This window comes from Bubalus kerabau, chromosome 7, assembly GCF_029407905.1.
Source record: "Bubalus kerabau isolate K-KA32 ecotype Philippines breed swamp buffalo chromosome 7, PCC_UOA_SB_1v2, whole genome shotgun sequence".
NCBI classification, from domain to species: domain Eukaryota; kingdom Metazoa; phylum Chordata; class Mammalia; order Artiodactyla; family Bovidae; genus Bubalus; species Bubalus kerabau.
This window is the reverse complement of record NC_073630.1, coordinates 62,188,557-62,209,177: the sequence shown is the minus strand read 5'-3', so window position 1 is coordinate 62,209,177 and position 20,621 is coordinate 62,188,557. Positions and strand designations below refer to the sequence as shown.

The 20,621-nt window shown below is 42.0% G+C and overlaps 1 protein-coding gene across 1 annotated transcript; it reads left to right on the top strand.

Moving 5' to 3' along the window:
* Positions 1–7,419: 7,419 nt before the first annotated feature.
* TLR10 (toll like receptor 10) lies at positions 7,420–10,039 on the top strand. Its single transcript, XM_055587455.1, has one exon. The coding sequence runs from the start codon at positions 7,434–7,436 to the stop codon at positions 9,870–9,872; it is 2,439 nt and encodes an 812-aa protein (XP_055443430.1). The 5' UTR covers positions 7,420–7,433; the 3' UTR covers positions 9,873–10,039.
* Positions 10,040–20,621: the final 10,582 nt, after the last annotated feature.

Here is a 20,621-nt window from a genome sequence, read left to right as displayed (position 1 = left end):
CCGAGGGAGGAGCAGTAGGGCTGATGACCCAAACTGCTCCGTGGGGGAACAAGAGGGCTGATGACCCAGTTGTTCCGAGAAGGGGGGGCAATAGGGCTGATGACCCTAATTGCAGGGAGCTTACCTTCGAGTATCCTGTCTCGGGCGCCACCTGCCAGGGTCCAGCCCCAGTTGATCCAGGGTATTCGAAGGAGAGACGGCGTAGGCGAGGGTCAGGGAACAACTGCTTAATTAAATGTTAATTAAGGATATAAAGAGTAATAGAATGAGGATAGCTCAGTAGGAAAATTCAGTGGAGAAAAGAGGCTGAGTAGCTTGGTTTACGCGGGGGACCAATAAAACTTCAAGACAAGAAGCTTGCACCACTTACGTAGGCCACAGGCGTCCTTCCGTTCTCCCGAAGGAGAGGAGACACTGAGGCCTCCCCGTTCGGATCTTAGAAGCCCAGGCATAATTAGTAAGCATGGTGGGTTCCGCGCTCCAGATGGAGACTCAACCAGAGTGAGAGAGAGAGAGACATGGGGAGACCAGTCTTTCGAGGGACTGATCCCCATTCTTTATTTTCCATGGTCTACTTTTATACACTGAGATGTTATGCAAAAGTCACGCGGGGTCAGCAGTCCTGACTTTTATCAAAGTCAGGTGCTTCATACAAATGTATACAGAGGTCTTAGGGGTGTTACATCATCTTCTGGCCAGGGGGCCTGCTGACAATTTACGACCCTCTCCTCGTGACAGCGGTCAGTCAACCAGGACACTTATTTCTCCAGGGGTGATTATTCTTAAAACAGACGCCACCCAAATAAAGTTACATTCCTATAGGGTGAGGGTGTAGTGGGTTTTAATTAAGGAAAGAATTTACTTAGCCTAAGGTCTAACGTGATTGATATCAAAGGTTAATACTTATTTCTTTTATATATTCATTAATGTGTGTAAGGGCAGGGGATATGGAGACTTAGCAACAAACATTGGCTCAACAAATGAAAAAACCCTTCACCAATACAATTTCTAATCAGCCCATTATACTTATACTAATAATTTTCTAACTTCTCTAAGGAACCTGTTTTTAGAAGGTTTAAAGCATCTCGTGCCTCTCACAGTTGGGAGGCTGTGAGCAATCACATGTAGCCGGACAAGCCTGTCAGGCAGGCTAGAGAACCTTCAGAGGAGTTTGTAGGTTAAAACACTCCTATCACGCCCAGGAATTATTATTAACTGGAGCTCTAAGTTAACTCCTTCTCCGAAAGAGGTGGTGGGGGACAGCCCCCCGTAAAGTCAGAGGTGTAGGTGAGAGCACAAAGTAGTAAAGTAGGCAGGCTCTGGTTATGGGGGTAGATGCTTGAGGATTTCCAGGGGGACTCCTGAGGCTCGATCCCGCCTTTGCGTATGTCAAGCCTCCTTCCTCATGACCTTTGCCATGGGCGGAGTGCCTCACGCCGGCCCCAACACACTCCAGTATTCTGGCCTGGAGAATTCCATGGGCTGTGTAGTCCACAGGGTCGCAAAGAGTAGACACGACTGAGTGACTTTCACTGTCAGACAGACTGAGTGACTTTTCACTTTCACTTCCCCTGGTGGCTCAGTGGTAAAGAACACCCCAGCTTTTGCAAAATTTTAAAAATTTCTCCCCTCCTTATACTCATCAAGTGTAGTAAATGAATGATGAACAATCTGAATTCCCTAACTATGTGAGGATTTTTTTTTTCAGAAATTCAGGAAAAACTTGTGACTATTTTCTCTTACTGATATTTATAATTAAACTAGAGGAGCTCTACCAAAACAACATATTTTCCACACCAGCCTATGTGCTATACTGCAAGAGCTTTAGGGAGAAAGCAGCTCCTTCAGGTGGGCTGACTTGGGTCATGTGATTTTCCTACTGGTCTGCACTGGGGACTTAGGCCCTACTAAAGGCAAGACAGAAAATAGGCCTGTAGACTCTTAGGTGGTCCGGGGGTCCTCTGACCAATAGAGATGTTCCATTTTGGATGATGAGACAAAGAGCCAAGTCAGATTTCTTATCTTGGGTAAGTAGCCACACAATGAGGCCCAGCTCTGCCCTTAAGACACTGAGAAAGGCAGAAAGTAGGAAGAAATAGAAGCAAAGGCAGCAGTAAAGAGAAGCTAGGAGTCCAAAGTGAAGCAGAAAGAGTCAAAGAGAAGCTGAGTCATAACTAGAGTAGAGAACAGCCCTTGCCCACTTAGGCGGGTACAGCAAGACAAGGTGGGCATCAGGGCTGCCTCAGGGAGTCCTGGGGAGTCAGTGTTCCAGGTCTTTGTGAAGCCTGGCTGTGAGCTGCTGAGCCTCCTCACTTCCTGGGGGCTCTTCCTCTCTTTTTTCTGTAGTGTCTTTAAAATAAACCTCCACCACTTGAGGTAATCCAAAGCTCTCTGTTGGTTGCAAGTTATATACGAAGGCAGAAATACGACACGAAGAAGTTTGAGATCAGGGGAAGGCGTGAGGGTAGAGTGACTGACTGAGTGTGTGTGTGAGAGAGACAGACAGACAGACAGACAGAGGTAGAAGAATATCGGGTCAGATATCTCTGAAGCCCAAAGTAAGAGGAGAGGGAGAAAAAAGGAAGGAAAAAAAAGGGAAATATTTTTGAAGGGAATAAAAAATAATCACTAGCCAAAGATATCAGCACATATGGTTCTGAGCCTACTATTCTTACTGCTAATTGCAAATAAAGATTTAAAGATTCTAGAAATTCCAGGTGAGGGCAGAAGGAATAGTATACAAACCCTTGGCCACCTGAAGTAGTGAAAATTTGGGGCTTTGGAGTCAGATAGACTCAGTTTTAAATCTTGACTCCATCTCTTACTGGAGAATGGCCCTGGGGAAGTTTCTTATTCTGTCTGGACCAGATTCACCGTTTTCTAACTTGGCTTGACTTGTTTCTGAAAATTAACTTTAAACATAAGTAAAGAAAAATTCCCCATTTACTGGGAGCGTAAAATGTTTAAAAATGCTGGGCTCTGGGAAAGGGAAGAATATGTCTTTGGACACAAAAAATGAAAGTGTTTATTTTACTTTATTTTATGAGAGGGCTCTATAGAATATGTGTACTGGAGATGGATGGTACTAATGATTGAACAGCTATGTGAAGGTATCATACTTAATGCCACTGAACTGTATACTTAAAATGGCTGAACTGGCAAATTTTACTTAATGTGTGTGTTAGTCGATCAGTCATGTCCAAGTTGACCCCATGGACAGTAGCCCACCTGGCTCCTTTGTCCATGGAATTCTCCAGGCAAGAATACTGGAGTGGGTAGCAGTCAGATTCTTTACCATCTGAGCTACCAGTATTGCACTGCAATTCTTTAAAAAATAACCTAAGATTGTATGAACTCATGCAACATGTAATGCCACCGGCATGCAGTAGAGGGCAAAGGAGGGTACGCGTCACAGAAAAAGCTTGATTCAGCCACTTCTGCAGCCAGTTCTGGTCCTCTGCATGAATCTTCTATACCTGAAGCTCTGTGGAGCCGCTGCAAGCCTGAGGGTAAGAATTCTAGCTTTGACTGCTGTAACACTGATGAAAAAGAGAGAAGGGCTGTGTGGGTCTTTTCTAAAGAAAATGGGAGGAAAGGATTTATTCAGATTTTCAGATTTTTCATGCTTATTCCATAGATGGGAAGAAACTAGCCTTGTTCAGATTTTTAGTATTTATTATTTTGCCTATACTAATCTGAAGTGACCTTAATGACTAGTGAGTGACCTTGGGCTTAGTAGTGACCACTGCTGATCTGAGGAATTGTCCTGCAGTTGCTTGAGAGTTTGGGTTTCCTTTTTCTGGTTTCTTGAAATTCATGACCCCTAGCAGAGCATAGATAGCTTCGAGAGAGGCACGTATGTAGGAAGTGAGGAAGAGACCACAGCAGCTCTAACCCTGCCAACGGAATTAGTCTCGGTAATCACACTCTATGCTATTTCATTTCAGAGTCTGAAATGCCTTCGGTTTGCATTCTGAAGGGACGAGATAGGTCTGGGTTCAAATTCATGCTCTAGCAATTATTCACTGGCTCACCTTGGGCAAGTGACTTAACCTCTGGTTTTAGCTCCTCCATTTGCAAAATGGGGATAAAAATATCCATCATTTTGTTGGGTTGTTGAGAAGATAGAACAAAATAATGTATGGAAAGCATTTATCTCAGTTCCAAGTGATAAGTTTGCTAAGTGAAGTCGCTCAGTCATGTCTGACTCTTTGTGACCCCATGGACTGTAGCCTACCAGGCTCCTCCCTCAATGGGATTCTCCAAGCAAGAGTACTGGAGTGGGTTGCCATTTCCTTCTCCAGGGGATCTTCCCGACCCAGGGATCAAAGCTGGGTTTCCCGCATTCCAGGCAGATGCTTTAATCTCTGAGCCACCAGGGAACCAGAGAAACAGGAAACACGCATAAAATGTCAGTCATTCTTACTCTTATTTTGTAAAGATCCTCCAACATTTGATGGGTTTTAAACCCCTTCTCCATTTTTTTGCATCATTTGGAAAAGAGAGATTAGATTAAGTATTTGGCAAGCCACCGATTTTCATTTTATTTTATGGTGTCTCTTGACTTGGACTTTTAAATCATAAGCTATTAAAAAAAGATCATTCTGTTTTTCACCTGCTTTCAGCACCCAGTAAGAGTAGCATGACCATAATAAAAATGTATTTATTGACTGCATCTTTCATCAAAAGTTTACATCCTACTTTTTAAAATGTTTAAATGAAATGGCATAATTTATATTCATTGCCTGAGAGAGAGGACCTTTCTATTATATTGAGTTCAGAGTCAGTTCCGCTTACTTCTTTAGAGTAAGTTTCAGATGAGATTGTGTTATTGGGTGAAAAAGAGAAGAGACAAGTAAAAATGAAAGCTATAACATCTCAACTTACAGGATTCCAGATAAAGCAAGTGGGTTAGATTTTGCTGCACTTTTCAAGGGTTCTAGCTCCTAGACATAGGAGCAACTTAAGATGAATTGTTATGAACTGAAGTACTCTTTGAGGTAATAATGTTAAAAACACCTCATCATCTTAATGTCTATAAACTGCCAGTGTCCTACAAGCCATACTGGAGCCTGAGAAGAATAAAAGTCAAGGAAAAAAGTAGTACTAATCCTGTCTTTATGAAAAAACTTTTTGATATTTTGTTCATTGTGGGTTTTACATTAATTTTACTTTAAAATTTTTATTAAAATATTATTTATCTTGATTAACAAGTTTCTTTGTGCCTCTCAAAATCTTTGCTGAAATCACCCTAGTCTTGGTCCTGATAACTGCTACCATTTGTGACATGCTAGGCGTGATACCGTCTGAGCCACCAGGGAAGCCCAAGTGGTTTATATATAATATCTCTTCAACGCCTTTGCACAAAACCCATTTTACAAATGAAAAAAGAGAACCTTTCAGCAGTTAAATGAATAATCTAAGTTATCATGGCCAGTGAGACGTTAAGATTGGACTTAAACCCAGACATATTAATTTCTATCACTAAACTCATTCTCTAATCATCATGTACTATATTATAACAGGAATTCATAACTCCAATTAATTCATTTGATATATATTTTTGAGAGCATATTATATACAACACTGTGCTAAGAAATACAATATTGAGATCATTAATCTACTTATATATATAATGTATATTTACTGAGCACATGTCATGTACTAGGCACTATCTCTCTGCTTGGAAGGCAGAGGTGAGTGAGATTGTCAGACCCCTTCTCTCATGGGTGTGAGAGGTGGGAGTGGTAGTCAACAAATAAATAAATGAACAAAAGTTTCAGATAGTGGTCAGTGCTCTATTTTGTAGAGAAAGGAAATAGGATGAAGAGAACGAACAGCAAGTTAGTCTAAATGGCCTCTTTAGATTAAGTGGTCAAATCAGGTTTCTTAGAGGAGATATACTTTAAGCCAAGACCTAAATGATAAGAAAGATCTGGCCAAGGAAGGATGACAGAAGAGCATCCCAAGCTGAGGTCAGGGCAAGATGATGTAGCCAAGGAACAAAGAGAGGGGCAGTGTGACTGGAGTGCAGAGGGCCAAGAGAAGAGCGATATGAAATGAGATCCCAGAAGGAAGCAATAGCAGCACATGGAGGATGCTATGGTTCAGCATTTGGAGTCTGGATTTCATTCTAAGTGCAATAGTATCAATACATTAGATGGAACATAGGTAGGGAGCTACAAGTGACTCCTAAATACAGTTGCTCAACAAGACAGTGCTTAACTAAATGGCTTAATCCAAGTCAGTCCTTGTAAGTAACTAATCTAAAACCTAAGTTGGGTGGCACTTGCAGATTTATTTACTGGATTTCTTGAACTGTGTTTTAGGAAACATTGAAGAATCAATATGACCTAGAGAGAGATACAATTTTATCATGATTCATGTATTACAGCATATTTTGAAAGCAAATTTATCTTGACTCATCCTAGGAAGACAAGATAACAGAGTGGTTAAGAGCCCAGGTTCTGCCCTCACCATGAATTAAGTTTGTGACCGTGGTGCGGTTTCAGAACCTCTTTAAGAACCACATTCTATGCCTGTAAAGGCTGAATAGTGATAGCACCTACCTTACAAGGCGGTGGTTTCAAGGCTCAGTCTATGGAATATCAGTGAATGGTAGCTGCTGTCCAAAAAGACATCAAATGGCTACTGCCTCATTTGCAGGTGAGTCAGTATGGTGTGGAGATGCTACCAGACAGGATGGATATATGTCATCATACATTTGTCCAAAACCTTAGACTGTACAACACCAAGAATTAAGCATAGCATAAACTATGGACTTTGGGTGACTATGATGAGTCAGTGTAGGTCCACCAATTGTAACAAATGCATCACTCTGATTGGGGGGAGGGGGGTTTGATAATGGGGCAGGCTGTGCATGTGTTGGGGCAAGAGGGATATGGAAAAGTCTATGTACCTTCCCTTTAATCTTGCAGTGAATCTTAAACTGCTCTTTTAAAAATGTCTTAATTTTTAAAAATTTCTTTTAATCTTCCTAAAGCTTTCAGGCTATCGAAAGGGGATGTAGTGGTGGTGGTGGGGGTTGTTGAACGTGACCTGGCAATGCCGTTCCTTGTTTGAACTGGGTGAGAGGCACTTCTGCCAATTATGATGTATCTATCTCCCTTTGGGGAATCTTGACTTTTCTCAGTGATGGGGGTGTAACACAGCGACTGGCTTGGAAATCTATGAGCCAAGCTCTAAGATGAAGTAAAAGATTCAGTAAATGGGTTGGGACCCTATTCCAAATTCTTGGTGAATATAATCAGATGTTGGCATTAAAGAAAAGTCCTACAGGGTTTAACAAATCACATAACCACCTAATGGTATGTTGTCTTCCCAGGATTTGAATTCATCTTCCTCATCCATGTGAGGTAATGTGTGATAAAATTCATCTGAGGTGAACCAGTGATAAAATCCTTGGAATTACAATGAGACGTATCAGAAGCATTTACATATTTTGTAGTATTGTTACGTCTGTGCATAGCGGGGCTTCAGAGCTGCCAGAAGAAAGGGAATTGACTACCAACTTCTCCGGCATGTCTTTAAGAAAGGTTCCTGAAGGCTTGACCCCAATTACAACCACATTGGATTTGTCTTATAATCTCCTTTTTCAACTCCAGCATTCAGATTTTCGTTCTCTCTCTAAACTGAAAGTTTTGATTCTATGCCACAACAGAATCCAAGAGCTGGATATCAAGACCTTTGAATTCAACAAGGGGTTAAGATACTTAGATGTGTCTAACAACAGACTGAAGAGTGTAACCTGGTTCTCACTGGCAGGTCTCAGACATTTAGATCTGTCCTTCAATGACTTTGACACTCTGCCTATCAGCATAGAGACTGGCAACATGTCACACCTGGAAACCCTAGGTTTGAGTGGGGCAAAAATACAAAAATCAGATTTTCAGAAAATTGCTTGTTTGCAGCTAAATACCGTCTTCTTAGGATTGAGAACTCTATCTCATTATGAAGAAGGTAGTCTGCCCATCTTAAACACAACAAGACTTCACATTGTGTTACCAGGGAACACAAATTTCTGGGTTCTTTTGCATGATGGAATCAAAACTTCAAAAATATTAGAAGTCACTAATATAGATTTGCAAAAGAGCCAGTTTACGAGTTATGAATCTCAACAAAATCCTATTTTGGAGAATGCCAAGACATCCATTCTGTTACTTAATAAAGTTGACTTATCCTGGGACGATCTTTTCCTCATCTTCCAATTGGTTTGGCATACATCAATAGAGTACTTCCAGATTCAACATGTGACCTTTGGAGGTAAGGTTTATCTTGACCACAATTCATTTGACTACTCAAATACTGTAATGAGAACTATAAAACTGGAACATGTACATTTTAGAATTTTTAATATCCCCCAGGAGAGCGTCTACTTGCTTTTTACCAAAATGGATATAGAAAACCTGACAATATCAGATGCACAAATGCCTCACATGCTGTTCCCTATGTACCCTACAAGATTCCAATATTTAAATTTCGCTAATAATATCCTAACAGATGATGTGTTTAAAAAATCTATCCAATTGCCTCATTTGAAAACTCTCATCTTGAGGGACAATAAATTGGAGACACTTTCCTTAGTGAGTTACTTTGCCAGCAACACATCCCTGAGGCACTTAGATCTGAGTGAAAATCTGTTACAACATGAAAATGATGAAAATTGCTTGTGGCCAGAAACCTTGGTCACCATGAACTTGTCGTTCAACAAATTTGCTGATTCTGTTTTCAGGTGCTTGCCTAGAAACATTCAAATACTGGACCTGAATAGTAACAAAATTCAAACTGTCCCTAAAGCGATTACTCACCTGACATCTTTGCGAGAGTTAAATCTTGCATTTAATTTTCTAACTGATCTTCCTGGGTGCAGTCATTTCAGAAGACTCTTAGTTCTGAACGTTGAAATGAACTTAATTCTCAGCTCATCTCTGGATTTTTTCCAGAGCTGCCAGGAAGTTAAAACTCTAAATGCAGGAAGAAATCCATTCCGGTGTACTTGTGAATTAAGAGATTTCATTCAGCTTGGAAAGTACTCAGAGGGCATGATGGTTGGATGGTCAGATTCATACATCTGTGAATACCCTTTGAATTTAAAGGGGACTCAGTTAAAGGATGTTCGTCTTCCAGAAATATCTTGCAACACAGGTTTGCTGATTGTCACCATTGTGGTTATCATGCTCGTTCTGGGGATGGCTGTGGCCTTCTGCTGCGTCCACTTTGATTTGCCCTGGTATCTCAGGATGCTACATCAATGGACTCAGACATGGCTCAGGGTTAGGAAGACAACTCAGGAACAACTCAAAAGAAGTGTCCGATTCCATGTGTTTATTTCATACAGTGAACACGATTCTGCCTGGGTGAAGTATGAATTGATTCCCAGCCTAGAGAAAGAAGATGGTTCTGTTCTGATTTGCCTTCATGAGGGAAACTCTGACCCTGGCAAGAGCATGACTGAAGATACCATAAACTGCATTGAGAAAAGTTACAAGTCCATCTTTGTTTTGTCTCCCAGCTTTGTCCAGACTGAATGGTGCCATTATGAACCCTACTTTGCCCACCACAATCTCTTCCATGAAACTCTTGATTACATAATTCTTATCTTACTGGAACCCATTCCACTCTACTGCATCCCTACCAGATATCCTGAGCTGAAAGCTCTCATGGAAAAGAAAGCATACTTGGAATGGCCCAAGGATAGGCGTAAATGTGGCCTTTTTTGGGCAAACCTTCGAGCTGCTCTTCATGTTAATTTATTAGACACCAGCGGGACATGTGAACTACAGACATTCACAGAACTGAATGAAGGGTTTCAAGGTTCTGCAATCTCTCTGATCAAAACAGACTGCCTGTAGAGCCCCACCCACTCCTAGGGAGATTGGGACCCACATATACTGTTAGGATACAAATTGATACAACCTTTATGATGGCAATTTGGCAATATCTATTAAAATGAAAAACTATCATTTCTTCATGTCAGTTCCTTGAAAGAGTTCTAAGAATGTATCCTATAGAAACACATTTTGCAAAGATTTATGTAAAAATGGTGTTCATCCTGGCATCGTTTATAATCCTAAAAAATTGAAAACAGCTCAAATGCCCACAAAGTAAGGATTGACCTACTAAATCACAGTACATTAACACAACAGAATATTAACATAGCCATTAAAACTGAGGTTGCTGTGTATCTATTAACTGGTATGGAGGAAATTGTATTTTGGTTTATACATTGAAATAAGAGTCTAAAGGAACCTAGACCAGCACATTGGTATAGTAACAGGGTGTTTGGCTCTGGGAGTTTGGATTACAGCAGTTGGTTTCTATGTTGTATATTTCTATAATGTTGGAGTTGCTTAGAATGAATCTATTTCTTTTGCAAGCTGAGAAAACAATAAAGATATTATTTTATATATAAAGTATTTTTATTATTTATTTATTTATTCATTTATTGTTGGCCACACTGAGACTTTGGGGCTTCCCCAGTATCTCAATCACAAAGAATCCGCCTGCAGTGCAGGAGCCACTGGAGACACGGGTTCGATCCCTGGGTCGGGAAGATCCTCTGGAGGAAGGCATGGAAACCCACTCCAGTATTCTTGCCTGGACAATACCCCGGGACAGACGAGCCTGGTGGGCTACAGTCTGCTGCTGCTGCTGCTAAGTCGATTCAGTTGTGTCCGACTCTGTGCGACACCAGAGACGGCAGCCCACCAGTCTATAGGGTCACAAAGAGTTGGACTTGACTGAGCACCTTGGCATGCGTGCATGTGCTAGGCCTTTGTTGCTTCTCACAGGCTTTCTCCAGTTGTGGCCAGTGGGGGCTACTCTTCACTGTGGTGTGCAGGCTCCTCACTGTGGCGGCTTCTCTTGTTGAGAAGCACAGGCTCTAGACACATGGGCTTCCATAGTTGTGGCACATGATCTTGGTTACCCCACAACATGTGGACTCTTCCCAGACCAGCGATCAAACTCGTGTCCCCTGCGTTGGCAGGTAGATTCTTTACCTCTGGACCACCAGGGAAGTCCTAAAGATAATTTTTAAAGCCTACATGTCCTACTTATTTTCTCTGATCTTCCCTTCTAGCCTCACAAATCATTGAAAGAGAACAAGCTCTCTTGAAGTTTGCAAAATTATATTTCAAAAATGAGCATCAAGAACAAACCTGTTCTTTCCCCGATTAGGAAAATGTCTTTGGCTCACCCGCATGATAAAGGAAGGAAATGCCTATAAGATCTGACACCATCACCACTTATGTCCTTGCTTCCTATCACTGAGCCCTTTTGAACTGTTGGCCCTTTCCCAGAATGCGCATCTCTTTTTATGTGCCCAGACTCTAGGACTTGCATCATGCCTTCCTGTGATACTTGCCTGCCCTAGCTTGTTCAGGAAATCTTATACATCCTTCAGGCAAAATCCAAATATTGACTCTTCTTTGAAACCGTCCTCATTTCTTCCCCAAGCATGATGCTCCTCTATTCTCTATAACACTTTGGACATATTTATATCACCAAATTGATTACATATGTTTTTAAAACCCATTCTCCCTCTTCTATGAGCTCCACAAAGGTAAGGACAGACTTCCCTCTGCCCTTGTATCAGCAGCAGTTTGTTCAGTCCGTGGTTCAGAAAAGATGCTCAATGAACTTTCATGGAATGGACACTGGGTTAACTAGAGAAACTTAGCAGGGACTCAGCTGGCTTCAGGATGTGCACGCATGCTTGGTTGCAGAGTCATGTTTAACTCTGTGCGACCCTATGGCCTGTAGCTTGCCAGGCTCCTCTGTCCATGGGATTCTCCAGGCAAGAATACTGGAGTGGCTTGCCATTCCCTCCTCCAGGGGATCTTTCTGACCTGGGAAACTTGTATCTGCTTGCGTCTCCTACATTGCAAGTGGATTCTTTATTAACTGAGCCACTTGGGAAGCCCGGATTCAAGACAGAGAGTGGAATTTGAAGGTGAATTCTGAGAAGCCAAAGAGTAAGATCAGGCATAGGTTAAAGTTTGGAAGAGAAGACAGAGAATCCATAATTGAAGGATTCCTGAATATAGCTTGAATCAGTGAATTTGCCAATATTTGGTTGTTCTTAACTTACGAAAGGCTTCCCAGATGGTGCAGTGGTAAAAAAAAAAAAATCTGCCTGCTAATGCAGGAGATGCAAGAGACTTGAGTTTGACTCCTGGGTCTGGAAGATCCCCTGGAGGAGGGCATGGTAACTCAGTCCAGTATTATTACCTGGAGAATCCCATGGACAGAGGAGCCTGATGGGCTACAGTCCATGAGGTCTCAAAGAGCTGGACACACCGAGCAACTGAACACATACATACTTGACTTAGGAAAACATCTATCTCAGCTCATTCAATCTAATGAAACCAATTTCCTAAGCAGGCTAAAACTGGGTTCCGCATCTAACTTTATTTCCTTATGATTTGTGGTTTTATGAATTTCTCACACTAGTGATCATTTAAAAAAGAGTTCTCAGGAAGGTCCCTGAGAGTGTAGGGAGAAGTCTGATGTGGATCTAGAAGCCAGGATATGTTTCCCTTTGGCCGATGGCTGTCTACTCTGAGGTGCTGGAGTTCAGCAGCCCTGAGACTGAATGTCCCTCTTCCTCCTTCCTGGTCTGTCTGGTAAAAGGGGAAACCCTAGGAAACCACAGTGGAGCCACAGCAGAGGACAGAGAGAATGCCTTTCTTCCCAGGCACCCAGCAGCTGGGCTGCTGATATCAGTGTGCTTCAGGGCTTCTGGAGTCAGACATACTGTATGAAGATTCTGTAAATCTTGCATAAATTACTCACTGTAAAGACTTTTACTTTTAAAGATTAGTTAATTTGGAACAGCCCTAAAGTTTTCAGCATTGGATTATTCATGGCAGTTATTCCAGTTCTCAATTTAGTAGACACAGTCTTTTTTTAATAGACATTTTATTACAATTAAAAAAAAATAACACATTAGGCTTAGCTCTCAGCAACTTCTAATTTCAGCAGGTGGACAACCCCTAAGTCTTCCTCACAATTATTTGAGATTTGGATTCTTGTCTGCAGTCTCTCCCTACTCACCAAGGCATCCTGCATTGGCAACCCAATACGCCTAAAACAATGTGCTTGTTTTATCAGTAACTCATGACCTGGGGCTGCTTCTCAGATTAACCACCATTTATCCACAAGCCAGAACATGTTCTCTATATAAAGGATGAAGAATAATTGGGATCCTGGTTTCCCCAGGAGGTTGCAAGGACAACTTTATCACTGATGCTCTGCTGGGGAAGCTTCCAACAGTCCCCTAGCTCCATTTTCCACCCCTCTGCCTCTGGTACTGATCTCAGCCCTCTGTTATCATTTTTCTACTTATTTTGCTTATTCTGTCTTCCCCCACTAGAATGCAAACTCCTTTAGAGCAGATATTTTTTCTGTTTTGCTCACAGATGTTGTCTCCACCTTTGCACATAGCTTCTCTCCAAGGATTTTCTGAAGGAAAAACAGTTTGTCTGTAGACACTTCATTGATTGACCTCTTCTGCTCTTCTGAAGTCCAGCAGGGCAGCCAAGTTCACCCACCTCAGTGCTGGGCCTTGTTGTAAATCAGGCACATAGATTTACTAGTCAGGGAGCATTCCTCACATTCAGCAAGTATATTTTTGCTTACATTTTCTGGGACTGGGCTTCCCTGGTAGCTGAGCTGGTAAAGAATCTAACTGCGATGCAGGAGATCCCATTCGATTCCTGGGTTGGGAAGATCCTCTGGAGAAGGCATAGGCTACCCACTCCAGTATTCTTGGGCTTCCCTTGTGGCTCAGCTGGTAAAGAATCCGCCTGCAATGTGGGAGACCTGGATTCAGTCCCTGGGTTGGGAAGATTCCCTGCAGAAGGAAAAGGCTATCCCCACATCAGTATTCTGGCCTGGAGAATTCCCATGACTGTATGGTTCATGGGGTCGCAAAGAGGTGGAGCCAACTGAGTGGCTTCTATTTTCTTTCATTTTCCTGGCCCAGCTGCCACCAGGCTGTCCCCCCGCCCCCACCTTTGGCTTTTCCCTTTACTTCCTCCTGTTGGATTCTGCTTCATCTGAGGGTCTTGCTGTGGATTGCCCTTGAATGATTTCAGAGTCTGCGATTACATGGATCACCACAAATGGGTTTTATGGGTCAATCCCCCATTGCTGCCTCTGTTCTTATTGCTGTATCAGCTCTTCAAGATGAGAAATGGAAGTTCTGGGTTGACAAGGTCTCTGCTGTGGCCCACACCTCAGACCCTGTCCACTCTCCCCCACACCCGGATCTCTGGAGAGACTTCCTTGAATTTTCTTTTTCTCGCTGTAGCTCCCTGATAGCATGTCTGTAATGATGGATTTATTCTTAGGGTCTGTTACTGCCAGGCCTGACAATGTCCTTCAAGCTGGATGTCCCTAGCCCAGATCCAGAACTGCATAGACCCTGGTCTTCACTTGATCCTTCAAGGTGCTCCCTGACCCTCTGCCTCGCACAGGAGGCCAACCAGGTATCCTACAGAGCTCTGGGTTTCATGCCTATGGGTGTTCTCAGGGACTGGTGTTGGGTCCCCATCTGAGGTGGACAGTCTGGCAAGCAGCTCACTTCTGCCAGTTGAAACTGTGGAATCACTCAAGATCGGGCCAGAATGGTACACACATGCTGGTTTGGGGTAACTCTCTTGACCACAGAATGACTTTGGGGGTCTGGGATGCCAACAGTTCACCACTAACCCTTGGGCTTGAGCCACCATGTAAGCCCGTGTCCCTCTGTGATTTGAGTGTGGTGCCACCTCCTGTCTTCAGTGCCTGAGGCAGGTGTGACAGTGGATGCTACCCCGCCATGGCCCCTGAGCCTCCGGCATCCAGGGTGATATCCACCATGCTGCAGGCTATGTGCCAGGTACGAAGTAGTCCTTGGGGCGTGGCTTTCAAGACTGAACACCAGTGAGTCTTCTGGTCACTGTCTTCTCTTGCCTCCCATTGACATGGTGAAATCATGCTCTCCAGCCCTAAGTCATGTGGACGAGGGAAGTTCCTATTTTGTAGCAGTGGAGCTGAGCCTCTCTCTTCACGCATGGACCCCTCACTACCCTCCCCATTGGCAGTGGTGTGTGTTCAGTCAACACCGAAAGGGCTCCCATTCTAGAGATGCAGTGATTCCCGCCTCAAGAGTCCAGGCTGGGATCTGCCTTATTCTCTGTTTCCACCATAAAATTCTGAATGGTAAACTTAATAAGACCAGAAAACAAATATTAGTTTACATTTCCCTGCCTACTTTTTGGAAGACTTGTATCAATAAGGCACAGTACCACCAACCTTTGAGAGAGAGTAACTGGAAGGCAGTGTGGACAGATGATGCAGGGTCATGAGTAATAATAAAACCATTATTAGAGACATGCTAGCAGAGAACTGAAGACACAAAAAGATCTACGCTGTTTAATGGAAACAGGTCCTGAAGAGCCCTGGTCCTGTGGTTAATTACAGCATTGCTACTATTTATTTCTGGTGGAAACTCTCCAGGAACATTACATTGGACAATAAAGTACCTGAAGAGATGGTTCTTGGATTTGAACAGGAAGAGACAGTGCTTGGACTCTGTAAAGAATTTTTTGATTTACCAAATAGACAGTAAACAACGTACAGGTAACTCTTCTCTACCAATCATCAGGAATAAGTCACTATACTTCACATCGGTCTGTACTTTTAGAAACATTTTAAAATCAGATTATTTATATAGACAGGAGCTCCGCAAAATTTTTTTCCTACAACCCTGCACACCCTAGAGGCAGCTTTGAGAAGGAGAATATCCTGGCGTATGCAGCCAGAACATACATTGCTTCTTATTTCTTGGAGGCACGATGTCTTTTTTTCAGTTTTAAAGTAAGTTATTGGTAGCAGAACAGTCTTTTGCCTTGAGTGCTAATGGGGATGTGGTGAAAGTTCGTGCTGAGACTGATGAGTCTGACATATTGAAAAAGGCAAATTCCACCATATTAAGGTTATAGGAAGTTCCTCATAGGGTTTTTATAAAACCTGAAAGAAGAATCTCATTTTACCTCATGATGGGTGAGAGTACCACATTATTAACTTCTGTTCTCCCCAAAGAGGAAGTTAGAGCCTTAGCTGTGCCCACAAACTCTCTAATCCTAAGGCACTGAAGTGTTTGTCATCCTGGAAGCACAATACCTGTGACCCTGGGGGGAAAAAATGGGCCAGAGAAAAATGCTGGAGGAACCTCTACCAGTTACTGGCTCTCATTGTCTTCTTTATTTTTTGTTTTTAGTTGGAGGATAATTGCTTTACAATGTTGCATTGCTTTCTATACAGTATACAATTGCATTTCCAGACAATTACATGAATCAGCCATATGTGTACATACGTCCCCTCATTCTTGAACCACCCTCCCATCCCTCCAGGTTGTCACAGAGCGCCAGATGGAGCTTCCTGTGTTATACAGCAACTTTCCACTAGCTATCTATATTATGGGGCTTCCCTTGTGGCTCAGTGGTAAAGAATCTGCCTTCAATGCTGGAGACCAGGGTTCGATCCCTGGGTTGGGAAGATCCCCTGGAGAAGGAAATGGCAAGCAACTACAGTATTCTTGCCTGGAAAATCCCATGGATGGAAGAACCTAGTGGGCTATAGTCCATGGGGTCACAAAGAGTTGGACACGACTATTTTACATGTGGTAATGTATATGTTTCAGCGCTACTCTCTCAATTTGTCCCCCCTTCTCCTTCCTCTGCTGTGCTCACAAGTCTGTTCTCTATGTCTGCGTCTCTATTCCTCCCCTGCAAAGAGGTTCATCTTTCTAGACTTCATATGTATGCATTAATATAGGATATTTGTTTTTTTCTTTCTGACTTACTTCACTCTGTATAACAGGCTCTAGGACCATCTACCTCATTAGGGCTCAAATTCATTCTTTTTTTTATGGCTGAGTATATTCCATTGTATATATGGACCACAACTTCTTGACCCATTCATCTCCTGATGGACATCTAGGTCACTTCCATATCCTGGCTGTTATAAATAGTGTTGCAATCTCATTGTCTTCTAACTCCTAGACTCACTAGCCCCATGGGGATCCAGAGACCAATCAGCCCTCCTCCTAGTTCTTTTGTTTCTAGAAAAGAGCTGAATCAGTCTCCATGATGCTGTTTTAAGTATCCTGGCACATTGTGTAGTAATACAAACTGCTGACCTTTCTTGGGGTTTATACACGTCTGTCACTGTTCTAAGGCTGTCATGAGTTTTACTTGTTAATTCTCATAGACCTGTGAATTAAATTTTATTATTATTCTCATATAATAATGTACCCCCAAGGTACCAAAAGGTTAAGGTTTCATGGTTAGTCTGATTACAGTGAGAAACCCAGGCAGTCTGATTATAGAGCTGGCTTTCATATCTTTTCTGCTATTCAGCCTCCCATGAGCTTGGAAACTAACTACTGTCCTGCTGGACCTTGTTCTTGGATGGAAGGATATTGTTGCACAAGAGCAATTGGCATGATTTGGTGTATAACCCGAATGCTGTCAGTCCTCACTGCCTGTGGCTACAGAGAAGGCTCGTCAGCATCAAGGAGCCTCATTCTTGGTCCCCATGAATACTTCTGTGAGACCCCAAGGGGCCTTGCACATGCTCACACTCCACAGTCAGTCACACTCATGGTCCGGTGCTACCGCAGTCTACCCACTTCAGCTATCTCAGGGGGCTAGCCTGGGGCCTGTCAAGGTCCAGGAAGGAGGCTTGCACCACTGATACTGCCGAATGAAGTGCCTTCCAGACTGCGTTAATCTTCATGTTAAGAGTGCTCCTCCTAATAATCCCAAATCCATTTACCTTGTGGTGAGGAGCCACACTGAGCCCCACGTAATGGTGGATTCAGTCTCTTTCTCCTCAGAACTGGGTGTCAACATCTCAGCATCTCAGAGCTGCAATGCTAGGATCCAGAGTTGCACCTAGTCAACAGGATCAGTTCACACCTGTTAGAATGGCCATCATCCAAAAGACAAGAGATAATAATTGCTGGTGAAGATGTGGAGAAAAAGGAACCTTAGCACACTGTTGATAGAAATGTACATTGGTATGGCCATTATGAAAAACAATAGGGAGAGGGTTCAGGATGGGGAACACATGTATACCTGTGGCAGATTCATTTTGATATTTGGCAAAACTAATACAATTATGTAAAGTTTAAAAATAAAATAAAATTTAAAAAAACAAAAACAAAAACAAAAAAAAAAGAAAAACAATAGGGAGTTTTTTCAAAAAATTAAAAAGAGAACTACCATATGATCCAGCAATTCCACACCTGGGTATCTGAAAAAAAAAAAAAAAAGACAAACCTACTAATTTGAAAAGAATATACACCCTCATGTTCATTTTAGCACTATTTACAATAGCCAAAATATGGAACTAATCTACATGTCCATGGATAGTCAATGAATAAAGAAAATGTGGTATATAAATAATGGACTATTATTTAGTCATTAAAAAATCTTGCCATTTGTGACAACATGAATAGACCTTGAAGACATTATACTAAGTGAAGTAAGGTAGGCTGAGACAGACAAATACTATATGATCTCACTACATGGACTCTAAAACAAAGCTAAAAACAACAACAACAAAAAACCCTAGCTCATAGATACAGAAAACAGACTTATGGTTGATAGAAGCAGGGGTAGGGGTGTGAGTGAAATGAGTGAAGGGGATGAAAAGGTACAAATTTCTAGTTATTTGTAAGTAAGCCAAGGGGATACAACGTACAGTGTGGTGACTATAGTTAATATACCGTATGGCATATTTGAAAGTTGCTAAAAGTGTCGTTCTTGAAAGTTCTCATCACAAGAAAGAAAAATTCATAACTCTGTATGGTGATATGTTAATTAGACGTTGTAGGGATCATTTTACAATATATACAAATAGTGAACCATTATATTGTACAACTGAAACTACTGTAATATTATATGTGAATTATGTCTCAATAAAAAAATTTGGAAACATAAGACAATCCTATCAGTGCTTAGAGTTTTATCTGAAAATGACAAATAATTTAAAATCTGATGTCATATTAAATGACTCTGTTAGAGAAATAGATAAATAAACCTTCAGAAACAAAACTTATTGATTTGAGTGCACATAAATATACACTATAAAACTACCAATTCTCTAAAGTACCCAGTCAACTTTTTAAAATAAAAAGTAATTGTGGCTACATACACAATCTCAGAAATTTTCCTAATTAAATACACTAAGAAAGAGGCCTTTTATAGGTATAATAAAGGATAAAAATGTAGAGACCAAAATGCTGAAGAGATCAAAAAGAGATGGAAAGAATACACGGAAGAACTATATAAAAAAGATCTTAAAGAACCAGATTACTACGATAGTGTGGTTAGTCACCTAGAGCCAGACATTCTGGAGTGGGAAGTCAAGTGGATCTTAGGAAGCACTGCTATTAATAAAGCTAGTGGATGCAATGAAATTCCAGCAGAACTATTCAAATCCCTGAAGGAGGATGCCATCAAGGTTTTGCATTCCTATGTCAACACATCTGGAAGACCCAGCAGTGGCCACAGGATTGAAAAAGGTCAATCCTCATCCCAGTTCCCAAGAAGGGTAGTGCCAAAGAATGTGCTAATCATTGGACAATTGCTCTCATCTCCCATGCTAGTAAGGTCCTGCTTAAAATCTTGTGTGCTAGGCTTCAGCATTATGTGAACGAAAAACTTCCAGACGTCCAAACTGGGTTTAGAAAAGGAAGAAGAACTAGAGACAAATTGCCAACATTCGCTGGATGATAGAGAAAGCAAGGGAATTTCAGAAAAACATCTATCTCTGTTTCATTGACTACATTAAAGTCTTTGACGGTGTGGATCATGGCAAGCTGTGGAAAGCTCTTACCTGTCTCCTGAGAAACCTGCATGCGGGTCAAGAAGAGACAGTTAGATCCTTGTATGGAACAATGGATTGGTTCAAGATCTAGAAAGGAGTATGACAGGGCTGTCTACTGTCACCTTATTTGTCTAATCTATATGCTGAGCACATCATGAGAGATGCCAGGCTGGATGAGTTACAAACTGGAATTAAGATGGGCAGGAGAAACATCAACTACTTCAGATATGCAGATGATACCACTCTAATGGCAGAAAGCAAAGAGGAACTAAAGAGCTTATTGATGAGGGTGAAGGAGGAGAGTGAAAGAGCTGGCTTAAGACTAAATATTAAAAAAACTAAGATCATGGCATCTGGCCCCATTACTGCATGGCAAATAGAAGGGGACAAAGTGGAAATAATGACAGATTTCCTCCTCTTGGGCTCCAAAATCACTGCGGACCGTGACTGCAGCCGTGAAATCAGAAGACAACTGCTTCTTGGCAGGAAAGGGATGACAAAACAAGACAGTATATTGAAAAGCAGAGACATTACTCTGCCGACAAAGGTCCATATAGTCAAGACTATGGTCGTCTCAGTGGTCACGTAGGGTTGTAAGAGCTGGACCGTAAAGAAGGCAAGAACACCAAAGAATTGATGCCTTCAAAGTGTAGTGCTGGAGAAGACTCTTGAAAGTCCCTTGGACAGCAAGGAGATCAAACTAGTCAATCTTAAGG

Bases quoted from the DNA above. Each gene is read 5' to 3' on its own strand.
- TLR10 (XM_055587455.1), top strand. From the start codon at position 7,434: ATGAGACGTATCAGAAGCATTTACATATTTTGTAGTATTGTTACGTCT.